This window comes from Diospyros lotus, chromosome 1 (genome assembly GCF_014633365.1).
Source record: "Diospyros lotus cultivar Yz01 chromosome 1, ASM1463336v1, whole genome shotgun sequence".
Classification (NCBI taxonomy): Eukaryota; Viridiplantae; Streptophyta; class Magnoliopsida; order Ericales; family Ebenaceae; genus Diospyros; species Diospyros lotus.
The window spans coordinates 2,772,778-2,787,160 of record NC_068338.1 but is presented as its reverse complement, the minus strand read 5'-3'; the positions used below and the strand labels follow the sequence as shown (position 1 = coordinate 2,787,160).

Sequence of the window (14,383 nt, the reverse complement as noted above, 5' to 3'; positions counted from 1 at the left end):
CTATTGTGATGCTGATCATGCAGGGTGTAAAGTTACAAGGAAGTCCACCAGTGGTGTATGTGTTTTTCTTGGCAACAATTTAGTGGTGTGGAGTTCTAGAAAACAAACAGTTGTTGCTCGGTCAGTTGGAGAGGCGGAATATCGAGCCATTGCTCAAGGTGTCACCGAAATAATGTGGCTGGTTTCTTTGTTTTCTGAATTGGGATTTAAATCACAGCCTACACCGATTATTTGGAGTGATAACATGGCAGCTAAGAGCATTGTAGAAAACCTGGTATTTCATGCTCGCACAAAACACTTTGAGATTGATCTTCATTTTATTCGAGAAAAGGTTGAGAAGGGTGAAGTGGAGATTCGATATGTTCCTACATCTAATCAGTTGGGTGATGTTTTTACTAAGAGTCTTCCTAAGACCAGGTTTCAGTTGCTTTGTGCTAATCTGGGTCTTCGATTGTCACATGCTTCTGTTGGAGAAGCTCACTCTAAGACAACTGAAGAGCAATCAGCTGCTGATAGGTAGTTTGTTTTGAGGGAAAATGTTGGAGAAGCTCACTCTAAGACAACTGAAGAGCAATCAGCTGCTGATAGGAAGTTTGTTTTGAAGGGAAATGTTGGAGATCACGTGACATGACTAACTGATCTTTAGTTAGTCTTTTCTATGTGTTTAGTCTTTCTGTTATGTTTCTGTTAGTTTTCTGTTAAGCTTGCTGCTTATATTAAGTGATTGCTTTATGCGGTTGGGTTTGTATCAGAGGCTAACTGATTATATATATATCAGCATAGTCCTCATTTTCTGTAACTTGAGTTTTGAGTTAATTCCATATTCAGTTCTCTCTCTGTTCCTCTCTGTTTTCGTTTCTCGGAAGTATCATTCTTCAACATACCTTAGCACTAGATCTGGATAATATTGGCTGTTTTTTACTCCTCCATGAAACAATGTTTCCTCCAAGAAATATACAATAACCTGTAACAGATCTCTTATCTGTTAAGGATCTAGCGTAATCAGTATCGTTATAAGTTTCCATAGTCAATTTTTCTCCTCTTTTAAATAGAATTCCTCTCCCTGGTGTGGCTTTCAAATATTGTAAGATTCTAGGAACAACTTGCATATATTTTTTTCTAGGATCATGTATAAATTTGCTAACAACCCCTATTGAGTAGGCGACATCAGGTCATATATGGGATAGATAAATTAACCTTCCTATCAATCTTTGATATTAACCTTTATCAACAACACTTCCATCTTCTTGTCCTCCCAATTTGTGATTTTGCTCAATTTGTGTGCTGGAAGGTCGACTTCCTAGCTTCCCTATTTCTTTGAGCAAATCAAGAACATATTTTCTTTGGGAAATAAATATGCCTTGTTTTGAGTAGGCAACTTCAATCCCTAAGAAATATCTTAACCTTCTCAAATCTTTAATTTCAAACTCTTTAGTTGAACTTTTAATTTTTCTTTTTCAATATCATCATCCCCAATCATAATTATATCATCAACGTATACTAGGAGGATAGCGAGTTTACTTTCCTTTGAGTGTTTGATGAAGAGGGTGTGATCTCCTTGGCTTTATCGATATCCCATCCTTAGCATAGCTTCAATAAATTTGCATAACCATGCTAGGGAATTGCTTTTAGTCCATAGAGAGCTTTCCTCAGCTTACCCACTTTGTTTGGCCCAAATATATTCTAAAAACCTGGTGATAATTCCATGAAGACCTTTTCTTTTAAATCTCTACATAGGAAGGTATTTTTAACATCAAAATTGTTGTAGATCCCAGTCAAAGCAAGCTATAAGAGATAATAGGATTCTAACAGTATTCATTTTAGCCACAAGTGCAAAAGTTTCTTGGTAGTCGATCCCCTAGGTTTATGTATAGCCTTTTGCAACTATGCAAGCTTTATACTTTTCCAACGACTCATCAGCTTTGTGTTTGAGTGTATAAACCCACTTACAACCTACTGCCCTTTTTCCTTTTGGTTGATCTACTACCTCCCAAGTCTTGTTTTTTTCTAGGGCATTCATTTCATCCCTCATAGCAAGAGTCTATGTTAGAGTATCTCACAGCTTTCCACTCTATTCTCTCAACCCAACCAGCTTCCTAACTCAAGAATATACTGATAACAAAGAACAAAAAAGAAAACAAAACATCCACACGAGAAAACAACAAGATTTATCCTGGTTCGGTCTTGAAATCCAAGACCTACATCCAGACTGCTTAGGAGCCACTGAAATCCATTATTTTGAAGCCACCAAGGATGATTACAACAAGAACTTAATCCCTCCCGCCCATATACACTGAAATCTATAGGGAAAATAGGGAATACAAGCTAAGAACCAGCCACTCCCAACCTCTCACACTCAATCCCAACTTAAGACAGTAAACCGGAAACAATCCTTCACGATTTCTGGCACACTAAGACTCACACCCTTACAAACCTATCCACGACCTCTATTTATAGGATATAGGGGTGGCGGAGCACAAGGAATAAAACTAACTAACAGCCTAACCGAATAACTAACACATAAAGCTGGCAGCCTTCTTCTAGAAACAGACCTTCTAGGAGAACAAATTAAATCTAACACTAAATTAGGAATTAAAATATGCAGCAATACAAAATACATGATTACATTTAATCTAATCTAATACAAATGTTACAACAAATTCTCCACCCATTTGTACTTCGATTAGACTTCATCTTCTGCCTTGAATCAACACTGCCCTCCTGGATCTATTTGAAGGATCTTCATGCAGTGATTAAGCTTTGCTGAAGGCACTGGTTTTGTAAACATATCTGCTGCATTGTCTTCTCCTGCAATCTTGGTTAGAAAAACAGTTTTATCTTCAATAATTTGCCTTATGAAATGATGCCTTACATCTATATGCTTAGTTCTTTCATGATGGGCTTGGTTTTTGGACAAATGTATGGCACTTTGACTATCACACATCAAAGTTGTTTTGACATCTACATCTAAGAGCTCACCAACTAGACCCTTAAGCCACATAGCTTCTTTTATAGCATCAGCTACAGCTATGTATTCAGCCTCTGTGGTGGATAGGGCCACCACATGCTGCAATCCTGATTTCCAACTAATTGTAGAATTCCACAGTTGAAATACATAGCCTGTTGTTGATCTCCTTTTGTCTAGGTCTGCCGCATAGTCGGCATCCGAGAACCCTAAGATGCTGGCTTTATCTCCTAGTTTAGCTCCACCATAGGTTAAAGCATTCCTTATAGACCCTTTAATATATCTAAACATCCACTTCACTGCCATCCAGTGAACTTTCCCTAGATTTGCCATAAATCTGCTAATAACACTCATTCCATGAGCTAAATCAGGGCGAGTGCATACCATGCTATACATAATGCTGCCTACAGCACTAGCATATGGAATATGATCCATTTCCCTTTTCTCTTCCTCAAGATTTGGAGACTGATCTGAGGATAATTTGAAATGGGTAGCAAAAGGCAGGCTGACTGCCTTAACTTCAGCCATTCCAAACCTAACTAGAAGCTTTTCTAAATAGGATTTCTGCGAAAGGTATATCTTCCTATGGAGCTTATCTCTTAAAATTTCCATTCCTAGGATTTTCCTAGCTTTCCCTAGGTCTTTCATTTCAAATTCAGCCCTCAATTTACCCTTGAGAAGCTGGATTTCTTGAGAAGATTGACTTGCTATGAGCATGTCATCTACATAGAGCAATAAGTATATGGAAATACTAGAAGAGATATGTTTGAAGTAAATGCAACAGTCAAAAGAGCTCCTAAAATATCCTTGGCTTAACATAACCGAATCAAATTTTCGGTACCATTGCCTAGGGGACTGCTTAAGTCCATATAATGACTTTTTAAGCAAGCATACTTTCTCCATCTCTCCCTTAGCTTCAAAGCCTTTCAGTTGACTCATAAAAATCCTTTTTTCTAAATCCCCATGGAGAAAGGCTGTGGTGACATCCATCTGCTCAAGATATAAATTCATTTGGGCTGTGATGGCTAGGAGAATTCTTATAGAAGTGTGCCTCACAATTGGGGAGAACACTTCATTAAAATCAACTCCTTGAACTTGAGTGAATCCCCTTGCCACTAGTCTAGCCTTAAATCTAGGCTTAGATTGATCTCCTGCTCCCTCTTTAATTTTGTACAGCCATTTGCAGCCTACCACACGCTGCCCTTTTGGTTTTTCAACCAATTCCCAGGTGTGGTTCTTATCTAGAGATGCAATTTCAGATCTCATGGCTTCCTGCCATTTTCCTACATCTTTAGAGGCCATTGCCTCTTCATAGGTAAGAGGCTATTCTCCTATGGATTCAGCTGCACTATTAAAAGCATAAGCTACCAGGTCTGAGAAGCCATACCTTTGGGGAGGTCTACGGGATCTAGGCTGCCTATCTCGAGCTACATTGTATCTATCAGGATTTGAAGGTACTCTAAGGCTTGAGTCTGCTTCACTGTCACCGTCTTCTTCTTCTACTTGAGAGGATCCTTGGTCTAAGTCCTGGTTATCTAAAGGTTCATGTTCAAACTGCTCATAATCTATGGTTTCTTGGGACAGATTTGGGATTTCATTCGGGATCTCCACCTGAACTGATGTATCAGGTTCTTTCTGATTTTGATGAGGCTCATTACTTCCTATTTTTATGGTAGAATCTTTATCAAAGATTACATCTCTTGTAACTATGGTTTTAGGTCCATCTAATTCTAGGTTCCATAGTTTGTACCCTTTGACACCTGATGGGTAACCAATAAAAATGCATTTCTTAGCCCTAGGTTCTAGCTTACCTTGCTTTACATGAGCATATGCTAGACAACCGAATACTCTAAGATGGGCTAAGCTAGGTTTATGGCCAGTCCACTTTTCATAAGGAGTTTGAAGGCTGATAGCTTTTGAGGGTGTTCTATTAAGAACATGAGCAGCAGCAGCCATTGCTTCCCCCCAAAACGACTTGGATAATTGGGCATGAAATAGTATACACCTTACCCTTTCCAACAGGGTCCTATTCATCCTCTCGGCAACCCCATTTTGCTTGGGATTTTCGAGAGTTGTAAGATGCCTAATTATACCACTTGCTTTACACATTTGATCAAACTCTTTATTACAAAATTCCAACCCATTATCGGTTCTAATAACCTTAACAGATCTCCCTTTTTGGTTTTCTACCATATTCTTCCATGATTTAAATGTATCAAAAGTGTTGTCTTTTGATTTTAGAACATATACCCACAACATTCTAGAAAAATCATCTATAATGGATAGAAAATATCTAGAACCTCCATGGGATTCTGTTTGGGCCGGACCCCATAAATTAGAGTGTATGTAATCTAGGGGTGTTTTTGAAGAATGGATAGCAGTTTTGCTGAATTTTACTTTGGCTGACTTACCTAGAATGCAGGATTCACACTTAGATAATTCTAGAGACTGCCCAATATCTAGAATACCTTGGCTAGCAAGTTCCTTGAGCCCTTGCTCACTTATGTGTGACATTCTTAGATGCCACAGGCTTGCTTTAGATCTAGAATTATTGCTGGCTGTTGAAACTTCACCACCTAGAGTGGTGGCCTGCAATAGATAAATTCCATTCTTTAAAACTGCCTTCATACAAATTAATGATCCTTTTGAAATCTGAAACAATCCACCATCACCTTTAAACTTATAACCATTTCTATCTAGCTCTCCAAGGGAAACCAAGTTTCTCTTTAATTCAGGGACATACCTCACCGAAGTGAGGGTTTTTACGGAGCCATCATGAAGTTTTAACCTAATGTCTCCTACCCCTTGAACCTTACATTCATGGTCATTGCCGAGCAAGACCTTTCCACCATTAATTTCTCTGAAGTCTTGCAACCACAGTTTTCTAGGGGTCATGTGGAAGGAGCAACCAGAGTCAATAACCCACTCTAGGCTGTCTGAATGTTCACTAACAGTAAGAGCCTCAGAACTGTCATAACTAGAGTCACAACAGTTTGCTCCTCCATCTCCTGATTTTTCTTTATCTGCTAAGTCTTTCTTTCTCTTTGGTCATAGCCGTTTTATATGTCCTTCTTGCTAACAATAGTAACATTTTATCGGGCCTTACCCATTTCTAGACTTAGACCTAGATTTTCCTCTCTTCTTGTTTTCCTTTTTAGAGCTTCTGGACCTAACTGATAGAGCATCCCCTGAAGAGGTTTTCTCATTCATTTTGAACCTAAGTTCTTTTGAATTTAAGGCACCTATGACATCTTCTAATGAGAGCTTATCTCTACCATGTTGAAGGATATCTACAAAATTTTCGTAGGACTTAGGCAGAGAATATAGTAAAACTAGGGCCTTGTCTTCCTCTTCATACTTGACTCCTATATTTTCTAAATCTAGGCTTAGTTTATTAAAATCATCTATATGGTCATGCAATTTCTGGGATTCTTGCATTTTGAAATTAAAAAACCTGGACTTAAAGAAGAGGCGGCTGGACAGAGATCTTTGGAGGTAGAGGTCTTCAAGCTTCTTCCAAATTTCTGCGGCTGACTTCCACTTAGAGACTTCCCGAAGGACTTTATCGCCTAGACTTAGGATCAGAATGCTGTATGCCTTTTTGTTTATCTCTTTCTTGGCCGTTTCTTGTTCCTTAGCCAGCACTGGTACTTCTTTCCCAGTGGCTGCATCTATTGCTTTAGTTTCTTGCTCCAGGGCTCCTTCGAGTCCTTGACTGCAGAGAAGTGCCTCCATCTTGATCCTCCATAAACTGAAATCATTTGACCCATCGAATTTTTCGATGTCAAATCTGGAGGTAGATGGTGCCATATCAGATTCTTGAAGGAAGCGAGATTCCTTGAGTTTCTTGATTGCCGAAGAACACTTCTTGGCTTTGATACCAAGTTGTTAGAGTATCTCACAGCTTTCCACTCTATTCTCTCAACCCAACCAGCTTCCTAACTCAAGAATATACTGATAACAAAGAACAGAAAAGAAAACAAAACATCTGCACGAGAAAACAACAAGATTTATCCTGGTTCGGTCTTGAAATCCAAGACCTACATCCAGACTGCTTAGGAGCCACTGAAATCCACTATCTTGAAGCCACCAAGGATGATTACAACGAGAACTTAATCCCTCCTGCCCATATACACTGAAAGCTATAGGGAAAATAGGGAATACAAGCTAAGAACCAGCCACTCCCAACCTCTCGCACTCAATCCCAACTTAAGACAGTAAACCGGAAACAATCCTTCACGATTTCTGGCACACTAAGACTCACACCCTTACAAACCTATCCACGACCTCTGTTTATAGGATATAGGGGTGGCGGAGCACAAGGAATAAAACTGACTAACAGCCTAACCGAATAACTAACACATAAAGCTGGCAGCCTTCTTCTAGAAACAGACCTTCTAGGAGAACAAATTAAATCTAACACTAAATTAGGAATTAAAATATGCAGCTATACAAAATACATAATTACATTTAATCTAATCTAATACAAATGTTACAACAGTCTAGTTCTTATCTTTTAATGCTTTACGAGTAGTCCTTGGGATAGTTATGGAGTTAAGATTTGAAAGGAAGGTTGAATGTTGCAAAGATAAACAATGAGAGGAAACAAATTGAGAAATAGGGTGTTGAGTATACTTACCTGTACCCTTCCTCAATGCAATAGGCCACTTAAGATCAATAGGATTCTGATAGTTAGAATTCCCAGGTTTCAAAATTTCATTACCTAACATGGGTTGGAAATGGGGAGTAGCTCTTGGTCCAAATTAAGTTGTGGTCTTCTTGAGTATACAAGTGTAGGGTCCTTATGCTTCCTTGTCTCTTGTTGATTTATGGGTTTCAATGGTGAGGCTGGCATAGGGAAAGACTAATTGCTGGTCATAAACTGGTCATTGACTAAAGGGTGGGGTCATCATTGGCTATAGAGTGGTCATTATCAGTGGCTATATGCAGAGGCTGGTCTTGGGCTGTTGCAAGCAAGGGCTGGTCATGGTCAGTTGCCCTGGTCATGGTTAGTTGCTATAGGCAAAGGCTGTAGCAACTGATCATGGTTAGTGGTTGTAGGTAAAGGAAGGAGAAAAATAGCTTCATCTTCTGAAGTGGAATAGTGGTCCCCCTGAAGATAAAGGTTGGGAGAGGGGAAAAAAGGTTGATCTTTCAGAAAGGAGACATTAAGGGAGATAAAGAAATTTCGAGAAGGGAGATGATAACACTCGTATCCCTTTTTGGTGTTAGAATAACCAAGAAATAGGCATTTAAGCACTCTAAGGTCAAGTTTAGTGTGATTGATTTTGTGGATATGGACAAAAGTGGTGCAGCCAAAGACCTTGAGAGGTAAATTAGTCAAATATGGTAGGTGAGGGTAAGAAACAAGGAGTTTTGAAGGGGACTTTGCTGGTTAAATACCTAAGATGAGGTTTGGTTGATAAGCCGTGTAGCAGTTAAGATTGCTTCCTCCCCAAAAATAAAATGGAACATGGGTGTCAAAGAGAAGGGCTTGAGTCACATTTAGAAGGTGATGGTTCTTCCTCTCAGCAACCTCATTCTGCTAAGACGTGTTAACACAAGAGGACTCACGAACCATTTGCTAAAGAAATACAATTTTAAATGGGATCAATAGGTTGAGGCAAACATTGAACTATTGAAGAAGGCAATGAGTGAAGCTCCAGTCTTAAGTTTATTGGATTTCATTAAGGCATTTGTGGTGGAGACTGATGCAAGTGGAATGGACATAGGGGTTGTCCTCATGCAAGAAGGTAGGCCCTTGGCTTTTTTAAGCTAGACCTTAGCCCCATGACATATGGGCCTCAGCATATATGAAAAGGAGTTATTAGCAAGTTATTATTGCAGTGGACAAATGGAGGCACTACCTAGAGAGGGGTAGATTTATCATCAAGACTGATCATGAGAGCTTGAAGTTTTTATTATGACAGAAACTTCAAACTCATTTGTGAAGGAAACGGATGACAAAATTGATGGGCTTAGACTGTACTATAATATAAAAAGGGAAAGGAGAATATTACAGTAGATGCTCTATCTCGATGCCATGAAGAGGGAACAACTGCCTCTATGTCAGCCCTAGTTCCGGAGTGGTGTCAAGAAGTGGCCAGAAGTTATGAGGGAGATGAGCATGGCAAGGCCCTCTTGGAGCAACTAATAATTGATCTCGCAAGGCAAAATACATACTGGAAAATGGGGTGATACAGTTTAAAGGTAGGATAGTGGTGGGGAACAACATAGAACTAAAGGAGAAGATACTACAGGCCCTACATGAATCCCCTATTGGGGGTCATTCTAGGGTCCAAAATACTTATGAGGTGAACAATTATTTTGTTGGTCTAAGCTCAAGGAGGAGGTGATGAAGTTTGTCCTTGCTTGTGATGTGTGTAAGAGATGCAAATATGAAACTGTGGCCTATCCAAGGCTTTTACAACCTTTGAATATTCAGGGGCAAGCGTGGGAGAGTGTATCAATGGATTTCATTGAGGGACTTTCAAAATCTAAAGGGAAGGACTGCGTATTTGTTGTGGTGGATCGACTCACAAAGTTTGCCTACTTCCTGGGCCTAACTCACCCTTACACTACACAAGAAGTGGCTTAGGTCTTCTTAGATTAGGTGGTGAAAGTGCACGGGGTTCCAAAGACTATAGTGTCTGACAGAGACAAGGTCTTCACTAGCCTTTTATGGTAGTCCTTGATGAAGTCTTTGGGGGCTAAGTTGAACCTCTCTTCTCCTATCATCCTCAAACCGATGGGTAGACAGAGAGAGTCAATCAATGCCTCGAAACTTACCTAAGGTGCTTGTGTTTTGAACACCCTAAGGGCTGGCACAAGTGGATATTAGTAGCACAGTAGTGGTATAACTCTAGCTACCATAATGCCATTAAAATGCCACCTTTTGAGGCCCTCTTTGGTTACAAGCCACCCCTATTGCTAGCCCTACCAGGCCCCACCACTGTGGCAACCGTGGATGAACATCTGCAACAAAGGCAGTAGATCCTTAAGTAGCTGAAGAAGGACCTAGCCATGGCTCAGAACTGAATGAAACAATTGGCAGACAAATGGAGGAGTGAAAGAGAATTCACTGTGGGAGAGGCACTCTATTTGAAGTTATAGGGACCCCCCCATCTCAAATCCTTAGCCCCTGGTCCTATCTCTAAGTTGAGTCCCAGGTATTTCGGCCCCTTTCCCATTGTGGCCAAGTTGGGTAATGTGCCTTATAAACTGCAACTATAAGAGGGAACTCAAATCCATCCGGTGTTTCATATGTCATTGTTGAAGAAAGCTATAGGGACACAGCAAGTCAGTGCACAATTGCCCCAGGGAGGGAACCATAGACACCAGCCTTCCTCCAGAACCGGTTGCTATTGTAGATAGATGAGTAATCTATCAACATGGGGCTCCAATCATGCAAGTGCTGGTGCAGTGGTCCAACATGCATCAGGAAAACAACACTTGGAGTATCTTCTGGACGGACTTAATCAGTTTCCTCAAGTTGCTAGTCTCCTAACCATTTCTTGAGGACAAGAAATGTCTCAAGGGGAGGGTATTTGTCATGTACCTGGGGGTATACTGTAATAAACAGAATTTAGTTGTAGTTGATGCAATAAGTAATTGTACACGGGTAGAAGAGGCATGTGATACATAGGTGGTTATCAAATTCAATGAGAACCTATGTGTATGGCATGTGTAGGAAGGCTATAAATTGAGGCCGACCCTACCATCGGAGTCATCTAGGATTTGAATGAAATTCTCTGATTCCCTCACAATTTCCCTCTCAATTCTCCATCTCCCTCTCCATCTCTCTGTTTCTCTAATTCACTCTTCCTCACTTTTTCGACATTTATCTCGTTTCACATTGTGATCTCTCTCCTTTTGGAAGAGATCAGACTCCAATCATTGTTAGACCCTTGTGGATTTGACAAATTGATTCTCTAGTAGTATAGGGTATTTATACACAATAACTAAGTTATCTCCTATATTTTAGGAACATATTTGAATATGTTTTGAAGATAAAATACAAGAAGAAGAATTTAAAAAACTATTATATCTTGGATTATTCTACTGCCTTTACCCCTTTATTCTTGGAGTTTTCCAATCTCCAAATTACCTTATCACTTTATCCTTTCATCTTCTATTTTTTGGGCCATAAGATTAGGAGAACAACCTAGCTGTTACTTGAGTCCTCCTTTGAGTAAACTGTTATTTTATTTATACAATATCTTTGTGATATTTCCAACTATAAGGAAGTGACAAAAAATTTGCATGATTGCATTAAAAGGTTAGTACTAGGTAAGAACTACAAGATAAAGCTGGTGATGAGTTGGCTTTATATGAGAATGTGCAAGGTCTTTACAGAAAGGAGACAGCTACAAGGCAAAGGAATAAAAAGGCACCAGATAATTTCTAGCAGTTCGGTTTGTAATTATTTCTATTTTTTTGCAGAATGGTAGCTAGTTAGCAAGTATTTACTTAGGGTTTATTTAATAACCAGTTGAATGAGTTTCATTGACATCAAATTTTGCAAAAGCTTGCTTTTGGAGTTATAAGTCTCAGTTGTAGTGCTTCAGGTTGCACTGGAAATTGGCATGTTTTTTAGGATGTAAGTTACTATTGTTATCTAATTACATCATGGTTATCATTATGTTATTTTTTGATTAATGAGTTTCTTAGCAAAAGAAGATGCAAGCTAACACAAGAAAGATAATTTTGATGAGAATCAGGAATTTTTTTTTTAATGAGGATTCTTGAACATGGGTGATATTGTTATAATTGCTGGAGTGAATGAGCCTATACATCAAACAAAACAAAAGCAAGTGTTGTTTCTTCATTATCAAAAGGAAAAAGTCCATGCTCTTTGGAAGTGCTTTCTACTCAATTGGAGCTCATGGATGAGGAAGAGATTAATATGGAGGAAACTGCTCAAGAGGAAAAACTTATTAGTCTTAGAGGAGGAAAAAGAAGAGGAAATTAGCCAAAAAAGAAATGAAAAGAAAAAGAAGAGAAAGAAAACTTAGACCTTCAAATTGATGATGAGGGTAATTTTTAATAAATGATTTGAGAATCTTGACTGTAATTTAAAATTATTTGTGATTTCTTGTGTCCGCATTTGTTTTTTTTCGCTCTTGATTTTTTTGAATCAGTTAATTTTTATTGAACAATGTTGTTGGTTGCATTCTTGTACTTGGTTGAAGTGATGTTAATTATTATTTTACTGTTCTTGTACTTGAAGTAGTGTTAGTTATTGTTTTAGTTTTGGTTGCTTTTCATTCATGATTTTGTTTTTACCTTTTCATGGTTACAAATTGGTAATAATGGTTTATAAGTATTTTATAAATATTTTACAAATTGGAGGTGTGGTCCAGTGCCTCACGCCTTGGCTCCAAGGCCCATCACAGTAGCCTTGCGCCTTTGACAACTATGAACTTTCCTAATTACAAATCCTACTAACAGTCTCCATCCCTATCAGCACAATCTTAGCAGAGAGCACCATTTTGGTCAAACTTCCAGTACTATGCTACTTTTATATGATGATCACAATTCTCTTTCTTTTATATGACAATTTGGTTACAATTGGTCAATGAATAGATAAATAAATAACAAAGAATAAAAAATATAAAAATTCATATCTTCTCAATGCTTCTGTCAAATGATGTTATTTTGAGGCTTTGGCACTTCAGGATACATCTTGATGATATATAAAGTTTTAGATTCTGTTGTGTCCTATTGTTTGACTTTGTGTATATTTCTTTACAATCTTATCCCATGTCAATATTGATTTCTGATATAAAGCATAGAAATTAAATTGTTTGGACTGATTTTTTGGTCCTTTGCAATTGTTGATATTGAATATCAGATAGAAGCCATTACCCAAGATGCCACAGCTAAGGGTAGCATATCCAATATTGATGCTCTCAATATACGGTTGGAAAATCAGGTTTGATTCTTTTTACTGAACAACAAATTATCTTCCCTAAGTAACATTTGCCTGTTTCTTTGAGTTCATTGTTGTGTTTATGCACTCAGAAAATAATCAGCATTATTGTTGATGCTGACTGACATTTTCAGCGGCCTTTTGTACGAGAATGGTCCTTTTATTTACTTGTTTTATTGGTTACTACTAAATGAACTTGACTGATACTGTGGAAAGCTCCATTCCTACATGGACATGGCTTATTATTCCGAACTTAGCTTGAATGACATTTCTCATTACTTCTAATAATGAGAGTTTAAAAAATTCCATCTTTGGGCACAAATGCCTTTGTGTTTGGACATCATTGGCCTAATTGTGGTCGTCTTTTCTTTTCTCATTGAAATTTAAAGGAAAAGAAAGTTTGTTCATTTCCATATTATGTAGTACTCCCTCCCTAATGGGCCTTGCAATCTTCTATTGCTCCGATACTTTGGGCCATTTGGATCATGGGTTTGGTAAAGAGGTATTTTGGTCTATCACTACTCATCTTTTAGGTACATCACATAACAAGGATTGGGGGAAAGTAGTATTTGTAAGCAGTGTTTCCCCGTTTTTCTCTTTTCTGCGTGCAGGGGGGTGGGGGGGTGTTGCCCAAAAAAAATGTTTCCTCAACTCAAACTTGTGACTTGTTGGTCACAAAGAGCAATCTTATGTTGCTACAAGGTTTTCCCTCAAACTACACACACACACAAACAAACAAGATTGAAAATGAAATAAGAGAGGGATAGAGGTATTTTGCATGGCCATAATGAATTTTTTTTTTTGCCCTTTTAAATTAATAAGCATGTTAATAAAAACCCTAAGGAGGAGTGGGCAAAACTTATACAAAAGGAAGCATAGGGAACTAGGGGTTTGTACCAACCAGATGGACTGAAGGTCTTCAAAGAACTGCCTAATGGAGGATGGACAACAAGGAGTGTCTGCCTTAATCCACAAGAAATATAAAAGGAAATAAATCATGGATATCTTTTTAAAAAATTATCTTAAAAGGACATCAATCATGGATATCTTTTTAAAAAATGTTCTCTCTATAGGCTTTTGAAATATCCAATTTATAAGTGAGACTCTTGTCAGCACTCTTCATTTTAGAAGCCAAGCACTCATTAGTCATGAGAACAGTTTCATGAATCTGATCACCACCAACAAAGGCAATTTTAGATTGAAAAAACACAACTAATCACTTCCTTGAGTCCTACACGGAGAACCTTAGAGAGGATTTTGTAAGTGCTACCTACAGGTCTACTAGGTTTTAAGTCTTTTGGGTCTTCTACACACCCTTTCTTAGGATAAGAACTCTGGTCAGATTTAACTTATGCAATTGATGCAAATGCTTGATGAATCTAAAGGTTGTTTGAGTAATCCCCTTAACATTTGTAGTGTTGAAGGTGTCCTTCCTATTTAGAGCTGGTCCCAAGTCTAGACAAGGGAGGAGGATTGCGTTAGGCAAA

General features: G+C 38.4%; 1 protein-coding gene across 3 annotated transcripts in view; it reads left to right on the top strand.

Annotated features, from left to right (window-relative positions):
* Positions 1-14,383, top strand: part of LOC127809770 (uncharacterized) — a 53,313-nt gene that overhangs the window by 19,241 nt on the left and 19,689 nt on the right. For all 3 annotated transcript variants that reach the window (XM_052348841.1, XM_052348833.1, XM_052348850.1), the window contains exon 4: positions 12,819-12,899. In XM_052348841.1, the coding sequence (XP_052204801.1) occupies positions 12,819-12,899 (81 nt within the window). The remainder of the gene's footprint in view (positions 1-12,818; positions 12,900-14,383) is intronic.